The 18,692-nt window shown below is 37.8% G+C and overlaps 1 protein-coding gene across 6 annotated transcripts in view; it reads left to right on the top strand.

Annotated features, from left to right (window-relative positions):
• kn (EBF transcription factor knot) overlaps nt 1-18,692 on the top strand; it is a 205,771-nt gene that overhangs the window by 175,511 nt on the left and 11,568 nt on the right. For 3 of the 6 annotated variants that reach the window (XR_010951480.1, XR_010951479.1, XM_067777531.1), the window contains exons 6-8: nt 14,925-15,006; nt 17,462-17,579; nt 18,147-18,428. Coding sequence is in view for 2 of the 6 variants with exons in the window: in XM_067777531.1 (XP_067633632.1) it covers nt 14,925-15,006; nt 17,462-17,579; nt 18,147-18,428 (482 nt within the window). In the remaining 4 variants the exon portion in view is untranslated. Of the gene's footprint in view, nt 1-14,924; nt 15,007-17,461; nt 17,643-18,146; nt 18,429-18,692 lie in introns of all 6 variants that reach the window. The other 3 variants (XR_010951478.1, XR_010951477.1, XM_067777530.1) reach the window with 1 other exon arrangement.

Here is an 18,692-nt window from a genome sequence, read left to right as displayed (position 1 = left end):
TTTGTACACCTAGCCTAAAAGTGAATACAAATGAATTCCCCTTCCGTTCATTCGACCGCTCCTTTGTCATCAGCTGACGTTCATCTAAAGATATCAACTAATCATTCAACTATCTGAAAACAATTGCTTTGCCTACTCTGTCACCCATCCGCTTGTTCGTTCTAAAACGATTGATCTAAGCATCTTCTTCGCCTGCGTAACTGCCAATTGATTCTTGCATCCATCTTTTGCAGAATCGAGTCTTTAGTTCGTTTGTTCCTTAGTCATTTCAGCGGCGTTCCATCCATTTACACGTTGGCTCGCTTTTCCATAGACCTACTTCTGCGTTGCTTTGTTCAGCTATCAGTTTTTTTGTTCAACCGCCTGTGGACCATACATCTGCCATCTTTGTACATCTGTAGGCCCATCCTTCCCATGTCTTTACTTAATCATTAGTCTATCTATACCAAAGTTCCACTGTGTCATGAGTCCGTTCGATCGCTCGCTCGCCGTACATTTATTTTTCTGTTATGACTCACATCAGGCTATAAATTAACGGATCAATTCGTATAAAGATTGAAATTTTTTAAATTTTTTTTGCTCTTATTATTATCTTTGTTCTTGTTTTTTTTTTTTTTGTTTTTGTTGCATATCAGCTAATCATTATCATTATCACTTTGGTGTAGTTGTACTTCGGAGAAAATTAAGTGATTATTGTGACAAAATCTTGACGACACATCATAACAACAACAATAAAACAAACAAGTAAGGAAGGTTAAGTTCGGGTGAAACCGAACATTACATACTCAGTTGAGAGCTATGGAGACAACATAAGGGAAAATAACCATGTAGGAAAATGAACCGAGGGAAACCCTGGAATGTTTTTATATGACATTGGTATCAAATGAAAGGCACTAATAAGTATTTTATGAGGGAGCGGGCCATAGTTCTATAGGTGGACGCCATTTAGGGATATAGCCATAAAGGTGGATCAGGGTTGACTCTAGAATGCGTTTGTACAATATGGGCATCAAACGAATGGTGTTAATGAGTATTTTAAAAGGGAGTGGGCCTTAGTTCCATAGGTGGAATCCGTTTCGAAATATCGCCATAAAGGTGGACCAGGGGTGACTCTAGAATGTGTTTGTACGATATGGGTATCAAATGAAAGGTGTTAATGAGTATTCTAAAAGGGAGTAATCATTAGTTCCATAGGTGGACGCCGTTTCGAGATATCGCCATAAAGGTGGACCAGGGGTGACTCTAGAATGAGTTTGTACGATATGGGTATCAAATGAAAGGTGTTAATGAGTATTCTAAAAGGGAGTAATCATTAGTTCCATAGGTGGACGCCGTTTCGAGATATCGCCATAAAGGTGGACCAGGGGTGACTCTAGAATGAGTTTGTACGATATGGGTATCAAATTAAAAGTATTAATGAGAGTTTTAAAAGAGAGTGGTGGTAGTTGTATATGTGAAGGCGTTTTCCAGATATCGACCAAAATGTGGACCAGGGTGACCCAGAACATCATCTGTTGGATACCGCTAATTTATTTATATATGTAATATCTGCCAAGATTTTAAGGGTTTTTTATTTCGCCCTGCAGAACTTTTTCATTTTCTTCTACTTAATATGGTAGGTGTTACAACCATTTTATAAAGTTTTTTCTAAAGTTATATTTCGTGTCAATAAAACAATCCAATTACATTACCATGTTTCATCCCTTTTTTCGTATTTGGTATAGAATTATGGCATTTTTTTCATTTTTCGTAATTTTCGATATCGAAAAAGTGGGCATGGTCATAGTGGGATTTCGTTCATTTTTCATACCAAGATAAAGTGAGTTCAAGTAAGCACGTGAACTAAGTTCATAAAAGATATGTCGATTTTTGCTCAAGTTATCGTGTTAACGGCCATGCGGAAGGACAGACGAACGACTGTGTATAAAAACTGGGCGTGGCATCAACCGATTTCGTCCATTTTCACAGAAAACAGTTAACGTCATAAAATCTATGCCCCACCAAATTTCAAAAGGATTGGTTAATTTTTGTTCGACTTATGGCGTTAAAAGTATCCTAGACAAATTAAATAAAAAGGGCGGAGCCACGCCCATTTTGAAATTTTCTTTTATTTTTGTATTTTGTTGCACCATATCATTACTGGAGTTGAATGTTGACATAATTTACTTATATACTGTAAAGATATTAAATTTTTTGTTAAAATTTTACTTTAAAAAAAAAAAAATTTTTAAGTGGGCGTGGTCCTTCTCCGATTTTGCTAATTTTTATTAAGCGTACATATAGTAATAGGAGTAACGTTCCTGCCAAATTTCATCATGATATCTTCAACGACTGCCAAATTACAGCTTGCAAAACTTTTAAATTACCTTCTTTTAAAAGTGGGCGGTGCCACGCCCATTTTCCAAAATTTTACCAATTTTCTATTCTGCGTCATAAGTTCAACCCATCTACCAAGTTTCGTCGCTTTATCTGTCTTTTGTAATGAATTATCGCACTTTTTCGGTTTTTCGAAATTTTCGATATCGAAAAAGTGGGCGTGGTTATAGTCCGATATCGTTCATTTTAAATAGCGATCTGAGATGGATGCTCAGGAACCTACATACCAAATTTCATCAAGATACCTCAAAATTTACTCAAGTTATCGTGTTAACGGACGGACGGACGGACGGACGGACGGACATGGCTCAATCCAATTTTTTTTCGATCCTGATTATTTTGATATATGGAAGTCTATATCTATCTCGATTCCTTTATATATGTACAACCAACCGTCATCCAATCAAACTTAATATACTCTGTGAGCTCTGCTCAACTGAGTATAAAAACACAGCACATCCATCCAAATTGGAAATACAATTGAGTTGTAAATGCTCCAAGTAGTTTTTGTTATTGTTGTGATGCAATGAATGCACAGCTTCGTATTCAAATTACCAATGACTGATGTAAATTGTGTGCACGCCTGCGAGCGCCATTCACAATGCAATTCAAAACCACTTACCATTATATACCCAGCAGTTGAAATAACCAAATACAACTATTGCAGCATGTCTATTACTATGAATCCAAAACCGAAGCAATCTCCCGATTGTCTCTCCCGATAAAAGAACTGTAATTTTAGCCATCGACGCCAGCGTTTGGAAGCAGGGGATGGTGAGGCAGACTTCAATTGGGAGTGGCAGATGAAGTAAGACTTGATCTTCCTTGGTGCTTCCAATTGACGTATTGTATCGCGAAACAGCGTTAGCATGCGCGACCTCAGGCTAAATTTTGAAATATATAAAAATTTTAGCTTGGAGTACAAAAATATGAAGTTTAAACTTACTGCTGTGAATCTAAAAATAAAAGTATTCATTTATGGAAATTGCTGCAAGTCCTAGATTCTTTTTCACATAGAGATATCCTTCAATATTTTTCGGTCAAATGGGACATGTCTAAAAATGTCAGTGGTAAATTAAAATTTTTTCTGAAAACTTTGGCGCTTCACTGTGTGGTATAATTTACAATGCAATGCCGTAAATAACTCACAAAAACAAGGGCGAATTATGTATAATGCAACAAGTATTTTTTTCTCATGTGAACCAAAACTTCTCTCATATAAGAGCATTCATTCACTTCAGTGAGTGAGAGTAAATCTGGGTACTTTTATAGTTTTTTGGTATCATATAGTGGTGGCTGTGAATGTGAGTGACTGCGACGCATAGTGTCATGGCATCATACATAATCTGGGCCTAAAACTGCCATCAGACATACAATTGCATTGTAAATACTACAAAAGATAAGTAAACTGTCACTCGACACCCATACAATGCACAGGTCTCAGTATTGTGTTTTGTGAACCGGCGCATCTGTCTCGTATTTTTATCATTTTAGTATTTATTTTTCAACCAAAAATTACGTAAACAACTCACAGTACTGCATCCTTAAATAAAAAACTTTTAATTTAGATGTGAGGCACATTTTTAAGTTACTCTTGGATGGGGACCTTAAGCTAAGCAACAAAACCTACCGCTCCGCCTTTCAAAGGTTTATTATAGGTTTACTTACCATACCACGAAGTCTGCTGCCAATTCTACTCATGTCCTGCCTTTAGAAAGAGTAGTTGTTGGCCTAGGGGGCTTTGATTGAATTCACGTACAAACTTCGGTGAACAAAGTTGTCGCAGAGGTGTGATTAGAGAGAATAGTGTGCAGAGACAATCCGCAAAAGAGTGTTCTGTCTCCCCTATTTTGGGTTGTGGTACTACACGAGCTTGTGGTGAACCTTGAAGCCAGTGGCTGCCGAGTGTTTGCCTATGCAGATCGCGGAACTAGTTTTTTTAAAAAGAAATAAAAGATACCTGCTTTGAAGCCTCCTTCTATTGGGAGAGTACCCTTGCAATTTCCTGATAGGCTAAAATATCTAGGAATTATACTGGGCAGGATGGCGTCGTGGAAAATCAACACGGGCGTTGATTAGGTTTCGTGATATGAGACGTAGTGACTTCGGTCACTCAAGGTTTCTTACCAACTTTATTCAAAATAAGATGTGCCGACAACTGCCCCTGTGCGGACTTCAACACCTGCATTTCGCCGATTTGGGCCACTACTAAGCCATTAGACTTGTTTGGGTATGACTGGGAATTTTAGTTATGGAGTTTTCTGTTTTTTACCGCTCGAATTTTTGGAAACGGACTTGGCTGGTTGTAGTGAACTCGGAGTTTCGCAGCCCACCTGAAGTCTGCTCTTGTACAGATGGGAAATGAAACGCAGGTGGCGAGATCGCCCTTGCCGGAAGTATAAATAAAGCAGTTTGAAATAATTGGACTGACAGGCTAATATATACTTAATTGGTGATAGGGGCTTTGATGGTTCCCAATCCAATGGGTGCTCATGAGAAATATCTCGGCATGCTGGAGAATCCTTCTTAGTGACGAGGATTAACTGTTTAGTTTTTGCCATAAGGAATTTGGCCCTGGTTTATTCGGATCTCCGGAGGACATATCCAAAGTCTAGATCAGTCATATTCGCAACTTCATTATCATCTTACGTCGCCATTAAATTATGTAGTTTTACAGCGGACCTTTATGTAGTCTAAATGAGTTTTCTTACCGGTGTTGCTACCACTCAACCTTATCTAACCTAACGCAGCGCATGCAGACCGACCCAGTCAAGGCAGTGACCTTCGTGGCTAGATCACCGGCAGCGCAATTTTCCGAGTTACCACTATTACCGTGCCCCACACAACCATTGAGACCAAATTGCTAGCTTTCTCTAAATGTGAAAAGTGTCTACGAGTTAATGCCACTGCCAACTATTTGGTCATGCTTGAGGTCATTCGGAAATGCGCTTGTGGGCTAAATGTTCAGAGTTTTTATGCCCTCCAGTTATTAAGTAAGTAAGTAAGAGTATAAACCTTATGCCGAATCAAAGTTATGATTGCATTCAATCAAACTGCTTGACCTTAACTTTACCGACCTATGGAAAGAAGCTGAAGCATCGCTTCAAGAAATTTTGATGGGGCTGAACGTAAGTCGCCTGTCGAATGTGCTATTTGCTTCGAATGCTGGCCATAACACCACCTCGTATGACGACAGTATGTAGCTCTTGTCTAATGAGCACACCGCGTTCCTTTAGTTACTTGTGGAAACAGTCAGGGCTACCGACGAGTATTCACAAAACAAATTTCTCCGTTAGACAAATGATATGTGCACTGCATGTACAAAGATCTCCTGGACTCATGTGAACTATAAAATCGCGCGTCGGTTCGAATATCACAGCATAGAGTTTGCGACGCTTATTACTCGTAGATCAACATCTGGCAATGCACTGCTTGAAAAAAATTCGAGCATCCAGTCTTTGCTTATCTACAAATTGATGTACAAATTTTCATACATTGGAAGCGCATCTGGTCTGAGGGCGGTTTTACCCAACTAGCATTTGGGGGATGGTCACGAGACTCATAAAATAAGTAGTACAGCTTCGCAATTAAAAATTGAGACTCTTATAGATATATCTCTATGGAACTAGTAAGCTCTGGTGTAACTCAATTTCTTTCAGTTAGTAGCTTTCCGAACACAATCATGATTCGCCTTCAAAATATTTCCGCGACAGGAATGCCTTTCGTAAGAGTCTACTAAGATCTAGAGACTCCAAGGTTCAAGGCGTAAAAAAAATTGGTTCCGAAGTAGTCGGGCCAGTACCGAAGCGTACCGGATTCATATCCGTTAAAACACTGCCCACATCCATAAAACTTCCACTTACCTTTGTGGAGTGGTTTTACGGTAAAAGCAATAACAAGAACAACGTTTTAGATCCACGAATCATTCGTGATTCAATCAGTGCCAAGCCGACTCGTTTATACTTCAAAAGGCTTGGTGGGATAAAACCACAAATGTGTTTATATGAAAAATCTTTGCATGTAAGAAGCTGTGAATTTTTTAACTCAAAGCCAAGAGCAGCTAATAATATCCGATCATTGGAATTTCGCAATACCTAAATGCATAATTTTTTATGTATCGGCAATTATTAAGATTTGATTTGTTAATGGGACTCAAAATATTTGACTTCAATTGACATCTGCGATAAACTTGGCGCCTGCATTATGGTTGTTATGATTGAGGGGCGTAGTAGGAAAACAAATGTGTTTTACTTTTATTTTATGAAAAACATTTTGTTTGAAATAACGGCGAATTTATCCATTGGATGATAGCAGAGACAACAGCGGTTGTTGATGAGTGCTGTTGTATTGACCGTTCTAGTCGTATACCAGCTCAGATCGTACTGCTCACGATGCTCACGACAGACTGTCGTGGGTACAGAACTGTAGGGGCGGAATAGGGTGGAGCTGCACTCGCCAGAATACTTTCTTTCCCCTAAGTTCCAAAGCACGTTGATCAGGTATTCTAAAAATGCTGCTACAACTTGAACTTCGGAGATATAAACCGGTTACAGTTTCTTATCTTGGGGCGACCTCTAGATACACTGATAGATCTATTACAGATTCGCCTAATCCCTTAAGGATATTATAATGCAATTATCAAGCCATTGTTGTTTTATGTACCACTGAAAGCAGCGCAATTTAGAACGATAAATGGCCTTGAAGATGGTACAAATCCCAAACAGTCACGGTAACGCTCTTCTACATAGAAGCGAGCACAAGTTTACAACCCATCAATGGTATATAAAATTATAATATTTTCGATGTCAGAACGAAGCAGACAGATTACAAAGCAGATATTCTGGCTGTAACCAAAAGCTGTATACAACTCTACGTGCTGTCGTAGGCGGGCTTGTAGAGATATGGTGATTTGGGCCGGTTACCGTTCAATCGACTTGCGCGTGCGTAAATGGGAGACTTGGAAAAGAAAATTTCTACAGGTGCTCGTCAGGTTATCTCTGGTGCCGAGTAATTGCGATGGAGCTGGTAATAGATTAGTCACTTTCCCTTGTCAAACTTCATAGGTAATGGCCTTAGAAGGTGTAAGTGGTTATTTTATCGGAATTATAAGTGACTTAGGGAATAGCTTTCGCAATTTAGGTTTTGTAACCAGTTCTGTGAATAAGCTAATGAGACCGCTGGGTATATTCTGCTCGTTTGTGATACCATCGCTCGAAAGAAAATAAAAAAGAAAAAACTTTGCGGACATAAGTCAGTGCTTTGATTTTCTAAGAGATCTATCCTAGATGAAAATTGTCAAAAGAAGAAAGTTCAATAGAACCAAGGATACAGAGCAAACTTCGCTTAGGTCCGGCCATACATCTTTACTGGGTTCCCGATCATAAATGGAAAGAAGGTAACGAAAAGGCCGACGAGTTGGCAAAGGAGGGTGCAACACTCGCTGAGTCGATGATAGACGTCCCAATCCGCTTGGGAGAAATCAAAAGGAGACAGGAGTTGCATATGATCCATGAAGCAGGAAAGGTGTGGACAAAAGCATGGGGCTACAAAATATCTAAGATCATGTGCGAAGAGAGAAGACTTAAGACTCACAATGGGCATACTGACTGGACACTGCCTTCTGATGTCACATGCTTATAAGTTAGGCTTCGTCAGTAACAGAAAGTGCAGGAAGTGTGAGCTCGAGGAAGAAACGGTTAAGCACGTTCTGTGTTCTTGTCCTGCGCTCGCCAGGCCAAGGCTCCAGCTATTAGGGGCGCCAGAGTTGTCCTAGAAAACTGCTTGTATTTGCCAAGATGACTCAGTTATTCTACAACGTATGTCCTGGCGCCTTATTAGGGTTCTTCCGTTTGGTCGTCAAACAAATTCTGGACACATTCAGTGTATGTGAGGTCTTTATTCACAGGCCAGTTCAACCTAACCTAATCTTATAAATTAATTCCTCAAATTGTCTATGTAGAGTGCCATTTATCGGATGGAACAAGGTTTGCCATTCAACGAATACTCTATGATTTTTATTTTTTTTTTTTTTGTCAAAAGCCGAGGTAGTACTCAGTCCATCTAAGCTCAAGTAATGAACTCACCAATTCGCAAGGAATAAAAACACAATATTTATGCGCTAAAATTTATATCATACATGGCTTGATTTTCTAAGTGACACCCGTCTTATTTTGAAATTGTGAAAAGAAGACCGGCAAAAAGACCTAAGGTAAGAGCAGAATCTACCAAATCTAGTTCTAAAGTTGTTGCAAAGCAACGAACAACATGGACAAGACCGCTGAAAGATCACCCTCGACACAACTGCAGTTCTTCCGGACAAGAGATTGCCGATGCGTCGGTCAGTTAGATAAAGTAACCAAAGGCAGAATCGCATGTTACCCTTTTCAAGCCTTTTCATTAAAAAGTAGAATCCTAACCAGGAAGTCCTTCTATATATCTAAACGTATGTATTAAGCATAGCTCTCAAGTACTTCCAGGCAAACAAAGTAGTTGGGCTAAAAAAACAACTACTAAAACAACAATACAAATGGAGTATGTCACTATTACCCCCCAGCGGGTTAGGGGCTTAGAATATACCGGCGGTAGGTATGCCTGTCGTAAGAGGCGACTAAAATACCAAATTGATTCTAGGGGTCGTGTAGCGTAACCCTCTCAATGGGTTGCCAGAGCACATTATAGCTTCTCCAACCCAATTGTCAATCGCACCTACCCATGGCGAATCCTGTTTCATTAACAGCCCAGGCTCTGCTTGTTACCGGAACGTACCGGATCTGCATCCGGCAAAGGACCATCAACATCCATAAGACTCCCCAAGGCCTTCGGGGAGTGTCCTTATCGCTACAACAACAACAACAACAGTATGTCACTATTTATCAATACTTTCAATGCTAATCATAAAATGAATAAAGAAAACAGATGTTTGCCCTGCAGCAAAGTAAAAGTTTACACTCAAATTTGCCTCTTTACTTGGTCGCATTTCCTAATCGACCTCAGGCGCTTTTTTGTCAGTTGATCTTAATCAAATATACACTCATATATGTATGTAAATATGTATATAAGGTTTGTATGCTTAGCCATATACAGTCAATAGATTTGTCTACCAAAAAGTCAACATCGAGTGCACAGTAGTAATTGACACGTACAACAACAACAAAGGCGACGTCAGAATACGTCACCCTCAAAGTCCTAAAGTCGCGCTGTACTCGCATGTCCTTTTTTTGGTGTGGGGGAGTTTGTTTGTTGTGCTTTGCTAAAGTCGCGCGAGTGAGCAATCAAAGACCAAAACAGTTTAAGGGTGACATACCAGCTGAGCATCGCTGTCACTGTTGAGTGTTAATAACAAATCAGTCGAACTGGCAAAACACCGGAAGCCGATGATGAATATGTTCATGATACTTTTCAATGAAGTGTCTTCATACTCCAGCCTAATGTACATATGCAAACAAACAAAGTGAAGTGAAGTACATACTCGTACATAAGTACTTAGTAAGTGAGCAGTGATGCCAATTTGGTGCAAGTGGAACAAAGATGGTACTTTTTGTTTATGTTTTGTTTGGGAAGATTATATTTACAAAATCCAATATTATAGAAATATAAATGATTGTGCATCTCTTATAGGATTCCAAAGTCCTCAACCGATGTGTAGTAGGGTAGATTCATGTGTTTACTAGGCAAAACATATTCTATATTTAAGGTTTTTAAAAGTGTGCGTTGCCGTGCCCTAAGTCAGTATAAAGTTCCAACACGTAACAAATTCAATTCTGGGCCCGTATTATGTGTTACGATCCGTGATCGAAACTCACAATAGCTCTTAAAGGGTGGATCGGATTAATGGCATATTTGAACTGGCGACAAATAGTACTCGGTATATCCATTCTTTATTATAATTAAAAAAAAAAAAAGTTTGACAGTTGCGTAGTTATTGCTTGAGTGAAAATGATTATCAGTCACTGATTGTAACACGTAATACGAGCGCTGTTTGGTTTGGAATATGTACTCATGAATATGTACTCAATTTTGGAAGAGTGAGTGAAGAAATCTAATTTCGCTCCGCACAGGAGTATACCGAGACGGGTGAAAGGAAGATGGAAACATGGAGAATTATGAATGGGGAAACAGGAACAGAATTCTAATAGGAATAGGAAGAGGTTTAGAAATAAGAATACGAATAGACATGGAAATAGGAAAGCAACAGGAATAGGAGTAGGTATATGTGTGGGAATAGGAATAAGAAGGAAAGGAGTGTGAGTAGAAATAGAAGTAAAGGCCGTGACACAATGACTTTTTTCATAAAGATGCGCTTAACACAAGCTTATGCATTCCAATAACATCGCCATAATCAACCAAGATGTTGCGTTTGTAAATATGAAAGAACTTCAGACTTGGCAATTGAATTGTATACACAGGAATGCATATAGAGATAGTAACAGAAAGACAGAGGAAGTATAAGATTCAGAGGCAGAGGCAGAAGAAGAGGGAACGAAAAGGAAACAGGCAGTGAAACAGAAAAAGGAATAGGCAAAAAATTAGGAAGAGAATGCAAAAAAAATGGAAGAAGATATAGAGAGAAATGGAAATGAGGTTCGGTGTTGTGAGGGAAATGTACAATTTTCCAAAGAGGAAAGGAACTTTTTCGGCAGGAAAACGTCTGCCGCATCTGTTCCGGTAATTAAGAAACATTTCGCTAGAACTAGTTATTCGGAAAACTCGATACCATGCCAAGGAGCACCACTATATAATCAGAACCGGTAGAAGATATCAATGGACGCTGAGGCCTTTTATATACTTAAGCACCTCCTTAAGCTTTTTCATATCATAAAAAATAAAGAGCTGGAGCTTCATGGTGCTAGTATCATACCGAGTGGTCATATCTTCTCTCGTACTAACTTAACAAGTTTTACTAATGGTCTTTTGAATGGGAGTATAAACAATTTCGCCTTCCTTTGTTTTAGACAGTCAACCACGTGATGCATAAACTATTAACACCGACAGTAACTCATTATCTCCCTTACATGTGCTTTATTGAACCCATAGAGAGATGACAGACTACAAATTACTGATAAATCCGCCTAGGTAAATCGGTTAGGCCTTTCCGAAAACACACCTTACATAACCTTGTCTTGTCCCACACTATAAAAAATTCGTATCGCAAACTTCTTTTGCTTTGATAGTGCTTTGGAACCAATTGGTAACAATTTCTTGAAGTAAGGCCCATCAATACTAGCTTTCATCATAGCTATGATTACTGAAGATAGTATGCAGAACCCTTCGGTGTGCCAAATATTCTACGCGGATACAACAAAAGTGCCCTTCTCGATAGCACAGTACTTTGCCAAATTAGATAACTAAGCCTTTATGTCACTTTCTTAAACTAGATGCCTGAGCTATTTTTAATTTGCATTGTAGGGTTAAGGGGGTTCCAAGAGGTTTTAGGACCACAAGTATAGAAATTTGAAGCAGTAGGGCATTGGGGCCAAAAAAAAATTATAAACATTTTTTAATTCTTCATACTTAGACTTGATCCTCCACTGGTCCTTGTTTAAAAGTTTTGGTCCTTATTCTTGCTGAATTTTGTATCCAAAAAAAGTTGCAGTATGGCAACCATGTAAGTACGTACCACTTGCGTGAACTCTCAACTCAAGTATGAATTATTCTTCACCATCCGCCAGAGTTTTGTTTAATAATTTGTTTATCCCATTGAGGGTGTTAATAGATGTAAATTATATTAACGAATGCTGAGCTATTTTTTATGCCTAATACAATTGAAGATCGTTTTACTTATTTTTACTTTTCCTAAGCTAATATTTCAACACTTGGGTACCTAATTTTTCAACTTGAAACGGTGTAATGAAAGTGGATTTCGAGGATATGCTCTTGTAAATTTTGTTAACGAATTTTGAATGTCTCATATTTCTTCCATTGATTAACTGCATTTTTGTGTATTTGGAAAAGGAGGGTGAAGGACGTAATGAAACGAAAAGGAAATGTTTAACTACTTCTCGTTGAAAAAATTATTCCATTTGAGTTTTTTAATTTCTTCGCGGTGCGAGAAACGAACAGCTGGTGGAATTCAAACTATTTATAAATTTCTAAATATAATGGAACAATAACAGAGGAGCTATGAGGTGGAGTGATTTGGGTTGTACTTACTATTGATATACCACTTTCCAAGCAGCGTGCTTATCGACCCTTACCTCGATAGTAGTACATTTAACTTTTCAACCCATTGAGCAAGTATTGTAGCTAAATTTTTCTACCAAATATCCTAAGCAGTTCTTCATTCAGACTAACTTAGTTAGTGGTCACATTGTTACCTCTTTCCACAATATTTGAAATTCAGTGTATTTTCAGTACAACTTCCAATGCAGTTAGGAACTATTTACGAAACTTTTTCATTTTCAAGTATTTTATACAAAGTTTCTTTCGCAAAGTTCTATCTCTAGCGCTGATGCCAAACTCAGATGATGAGTTTTAGATTGTTACGTCTGTATTATGGAATGATTCTCTATTATCCCTTGTCATATTTTGTTTTGTTCTAAGCCAGCTTCTGTGGTGGGACATTACGCTTACAGCTGTCGGCCCTTTCCTTGCACCAGAAGTACTCTGACTATTGTTGCTTTCTGAGCAACATACTGTACGAATCTTAAGAATACTTGATTATTCTGCCGCTTCTGCTATCGTTCGAATCGCTGAACTGTCGAATATATAACTCAAACTTTCAGTATAACAAAATGTTTTTATGTAGTAGTATTTCAAAATTAAATTACTCGTGTACTTCACTTGCACCAGTTTATATAAGTTCACTAGAAGACCCGGCAGACGTTGTCCTGCCCCCTTTTATTCACTACTCCCTCCGTGTTTTTCGCTTCGCTATCTCGATCTTCGTCTCATTCTATCTCTTTCTCAATCTCTTTCTCCTCCTCTCTTTTCTCTTCTCTCAATTCCTTCTCATTCTTCTGCATCCCTTATTGCCTGTCCCAGAGGGTGGTATGTATTTTATTCCAGTTCCACTCCGAGTCTCAGTCCGAGTCCTAGTCCTAATCCCAGTCCCAGTCCGCCTCTGGATAATATATTACTCTGTACCAAAACACTCATCAACAGCTTTCATTTGATATCCATATTGTATAAACACTGTCTAGGCATTCACTGGCCATGTTTTGGCTTATATCTCGAGACCCTGTACCTGTAGTAACCACCGCGTGAGGTTTACGCAACTTGTGTGAAAGTTTGAACAAAATCGACCGACGCATCTCTTCAAACACCGGCGACCAACTAACACACATTTTAGCCTTTCCTTATATATATATAGATTTTTATTTTTCACACTTCACTATAATATTAAAACGAAATGCAGATTTTCGTTGCTTTTGAAATTCGGCTTAAAAATTGCACATGGAACAACTAAAGACTCTCATGTATTAAAAAAAATGTCATAGTACCTCTAAATCGCGGACCCCCTCAGAAACCTCCCCCCTCTCGGCGGGCCTGGTGATGTGCAATACTTGATATCATTTGCTATAATATTTTTTATTGATAAGCAGGTTGTTTAATTAAACACGAAGCAATTACACGGAAATATATCCGCACCACCTGAAAATATGATTGCCACTGCGTATACGTAACATTTTAATATTACGTATAAACAAATAAAAAAAATTGCAATAAAATAATATTGCGACTATAAACTGAGATATAACCTATCCTATATTTCAAGTTAGATCGAACTACACACGGGGTGCAAAACAGATTCAAAATCGGTTCAGTAGTTTAGGAGTCCATTGGCCTCAAACTTGTGACACGTGTTTTTTATATATTAAGATATGCGCTCTTTATTGTTGTTACTATCTCTGCATCTCATATTGACTGTTGCCTTCAATGTATATGTGTGCATATGCCTAAGTAGTGATCGATTTTGCGCCATAGGAATTTTTTTTCTAAAAACAATGAAATTTTGCTAAAACCAAGGGAATCTACCTTATAAAAAAGGACATTTTCTTTATTATTGAAAAATCGCATGCTAAATTGAGGAAAAACTTTCTGTGGTGTAAAATCTATCCCATTTCCCATTTTTTAGTGAGTTCCTCAGCGTCCATCAATAAATCAATGAGAGTTCTTTGGAAAAAAATTTGTTTTAGTATGATTCTGGGTTTTCGTAAAGGAACATCAAGACCGATAGCGCTTTGGTCTAGTGTATTTATCGTTATAACATCCACAACAACAACGACTAAATGTACTCTGGAAAGCCAAACTTGGAAATGTACAACCAAAAAACTTTCGGAATTTGAACAAACAAACGACACTAACTTTAACAAAACATGTGAACCCTCAAAACTAGTTTCCAAAAAACAAAGCAATTACGCAGTTACAACAAGCAAATACGTAACAAAAATGAAAATAAACCTACAAAAATAAATTTTCTAAACTACTAAAATAACAGACTTCTACCTACCTATAACGTTTTCAATTCTCTTCGAAGTTTCGAAAAATCTATAAGTTTTGTTGTTTGTTTCTTTTAATTCTTAATGTATTTTTAATATTTATATTTTCAGATTTTTTCTAAAATTCTTCTTAAAATGCAATCAAAATTGTTTGAAGAACGCTGGCAATCCAAGAGATATGAGACGATTTCAGGTAAATAATATAGTTTTTTATTACATTTATGAATGTGTTGAGCTTTGGAAAATCAAGTTTTAAACATTGGTGTTGCCACATGGTTAAACATTTTAGGCTTAGTTAAAACCATTAATCGGTTTAAGCTATTAAAAAATTTTTTTTTACTAAATTGGTAAATTTTATGCGGTTCAAATTTAAAACTTAACTAGGACACGAGTCTAAAATCTCAGGAGCGTTTTAAAGCACACCTAAAAGTCTAAATAATAGATATAAATTTTAGTCACTTCTGGTTTTAAAACGAAACCAAAAAGTTTAAACCTACTGCTGAAAATTGCAAAAGATGGAATAAAAGAAAAGAGTTTCAGATTAAGTTTAGAAAAAATAAAAATAAATGTAAGGCTCGATAAACTCCGAAGAGATTTTAGGCCGAGCTTCTCTTCCAATTTGTGTGGTGCTTCTTTTAATTTTTCCTACAAATTGGCGGGACAGGAACTACTTGTTTTATGCCGACTCCGAACGTCATCTGCAAGGCAGCTGAGATTTCGCTTTTCATGGCAGAAATACACTCGGAGTGCTTGCCAAACACTCTCGAAGGGCAACCTCGCCGAGAAAAGTTTCCTCTAATTAAAAAAAGTTATTTCTAAAATTGTGACGTTGCTTTGCCCGGGGCGTGAACCCAGGATCTTCGGTGGGGTAGGCGTAGCACGCTACTATCACACCAACTGCTTACTCTCTAACAAAAAATAAAAGGTTTTGAAATTTTTTAAAATTATTGTCATTCAGTTTTGCTAAGTTCTCGGTAGAGTGGAATTTCTGCTCAAAAGCCTTGTCTATCTCAGAATTTGACTCAAGAAACCCATCAAAATCAATTTGATGAAATGAAGTTATTTTGTATCCGCCTCATGTTCTTTGGTTTTTTACTAAAAGAGCACTTTGTCGTAGAGCGATCGCCGTAGGGGGCGATTTTCTGGCATGCAGTTTTCGATTTAAGTGGCTTCAGCTAGAAAAGCTTTTCTTCCATTTCATGCATTGAATTCGCTTGTAATTCTCAACCAGCTTATGACACATTCTAAAGACAAAGCTTAACCTCATTATTCCAACTACGCACCCCAACTGAACACATTCTAAAGTGTGCATTAACCCCTCCGACCCCTTCGTTGATTTTTCTAAAAGGCTATCACTCTGTCGCGGAGCGACTGACGTTGGGCGCGATTTCCTTGCTTACAGACTTCGATGGAAATTACTTCAGCCTGACGATTTTTCTATCTTTTGATTCATTGGTCTTTGTATTCGCCTGTCACTCTCAACTGGCTTATTTTTATTTATTTAACTTAAATAATAAACATAAAAAATCCAAATCGATAGTTTTCAAATCATGAAGAGATAGACAATCCCTGAGAACGACAATCGCTCACCCCAATTAAATATATTCCAAGGTGTGCATTGCTCCTTCCGACTTTTCAATGAATTTTTTTTTTTAAGAGCGTCACTTTGTCGTGGAGAGACCGATGTCGGGTGCGAATTTCTTAGGTGCAGTTTTCGACTGAAAGACTTCAGCTATGAAGAAGGAGAAGTCCCATTTCATCTATTATCCCATTTGAATTTGCGTGGGCTTCTCAACAATTGTAAGATATTTTCTAAAAACATAGCTTAAGTTTACTATTCCAAATTGGCGGTTTTCATCGCAATTTCAGGTAGAGATAGCCACAGAGCCACAAGTTAAATTAAACAAACAAAATTACACAAATAAAAAAACCTATAGAATCCAATATAATAACATAATATTGAAAGAAGTTTCATCTAGGTGCAGCCGGTGTTTCGTATCACCCATTCTTATCTCTGACCTCCCTTTCAGTGCGTCGCTATTACTGTTTGGATGAATCGACGCATTCAATTATGCATACAAGTCGATTTTTATCGCATCTAAAGGCGATCAAAGCTTGATCAACCCACTCACTCAGAGTTCACAGTGAACACGATCCTTGTCGGTACCAATTTTAAAAATGTCATCGCTCTTGCCTTCATGCCATCTAACCACGTTATAACCATAATGTATGCCACTTCATTATAATTCTATCCCCAATCATATTACGTCGTAAGGGAATCAGTCTCCAAAAGTCTTAAAAATTTTCCTTGTCTAATGGCTGTTGGTTTTGAACAGAGAAAAGTGGAGAGCATGATTCCTGCATGTTTTGTGCGGAACTCTCTCACAATCCAAGATCCGAGATTTTATTAATCTTTGGACCTTCATGAATACACAAGTTCATGCAGTATGTGTATGTGCCTTTTCGTGAGGATAGAAAAGACTAAACGGTTCGCTTTGTCCTATAGGGAGGAAAATTATAACCCATTTTCCAATTTGGATCTTAAGGAAATGATTTTAAAAATAGATAACCTGCACCTATGAACTACAATCCTTAATATTTAACTTTCAAACAAATTCTTTATACTATATCTCTTTCTCTTTCTTTAGGTTGTCATTTCAACACAAGTGGCTGTCGAGGGCCCACTTTTAGCCATATCCGATAATATGTTCGTACATAACAATTCAAAACATGGACGCCGCGCTAAACGTTTGGATACTACGGAAGGTACAGGAAACTCCTCCCTGTCCTTAACGGGTCACCCACTTGCGCCTGACAGTACCTATGATGGTCCGTAAAACAAAATTCATTTATAAAATTTTTGCGTTTATATAAGTTGTTTAGCGTAATTGTGTGTGTTGGTTTTTTAGTCTCAAGTAATGAAATTGGCTTAAATTCTTTATTTCATTTTAGATTTTGAGTTGAGTTCCTCATTAGATTGTATGATTTCGCAGTAAAGCGGATTTAAAAAAAAATGCGCCTAAATGTATGCTACACATTTTTAGACAACATCATATGTAAAGAAAATGTGAAGAGCGTCATTTTATTTCAGCATAACATATTTTTAGGCGCAAATTTTTATGAAAAATTAATTAACACAAATTGTTTTTAACATTCTTTCTTATACGTACAACTTTTTTTATTACACAATATATTTATTAATTCGCTGTTTATTTGTTATTAATCAATACGGTCGTACACCCAATAACACTATCCTGCCCTTCAAATCGTCATGCCCAAAGTGCCTTTCAACCCATAACAAAGCTTCATTTTCACTCTGTCTCATTGCCACAGGTCTCTATCCGCCATTGCCTGTAGCCACGCCTTGCATCAAAGCCATTTCACCTAGCGAAGGTTGGACCTCAGGCGGTGCTACAGTTATTATTGTTGGTGATAATTTCTTCGATGGTCTTCAAGTGGTCTTTGGTACAATGCTCGTTTGGAGTGAACTGATTACTTCGCATGCAATTCGGGTGCAAACGCCACCACGTCACATACCCGGTGTGGTGGAGGTGACTTTGTCGTATAAGAGTAAACAATTTTGCAAGGGTTCTCCGGGACGTTTTGTTTATGTTTGTGAGTAGAATAGAATTGTAAAAAAAAATTGGAAACTAAGGAACTTATTATGTAAAACACTGTGACACTTTGCGTTGCAGTTACTCACATATGCTGTTACTCGCTGAGGTGAGCTTTTATATTTTTTTTCATGCGCAAAAAGTGGTTCATTCCGTCGCGTTTTACATAATGAGTGCCTAACTTACTTAGCAACTGAGTAGTCCTCAAAATAGGTGCAACAATTTCATTAAACCATTCCATCTTTTTTTACGTTTTTATCGTCTG

Source organism: Eurosta solidaginis, chromosome 3, assembly GCF_040869045.1.
Source record: "Eurosta solidaginis isolate ZX-2024a chromosome 3, ASM4086904v1, whole genome shotgun sequence".
Taxonomy (NCBI): domain Eukaryota; kingdom Metazoa; phylum Arthropoda; class Insecta; order Diptera; family Tephritidae; genus Eurosta; species Eurosta solidaginis.
This window is presented reverse-complemented; position numbering and strand designations above follow the sequence as displayed.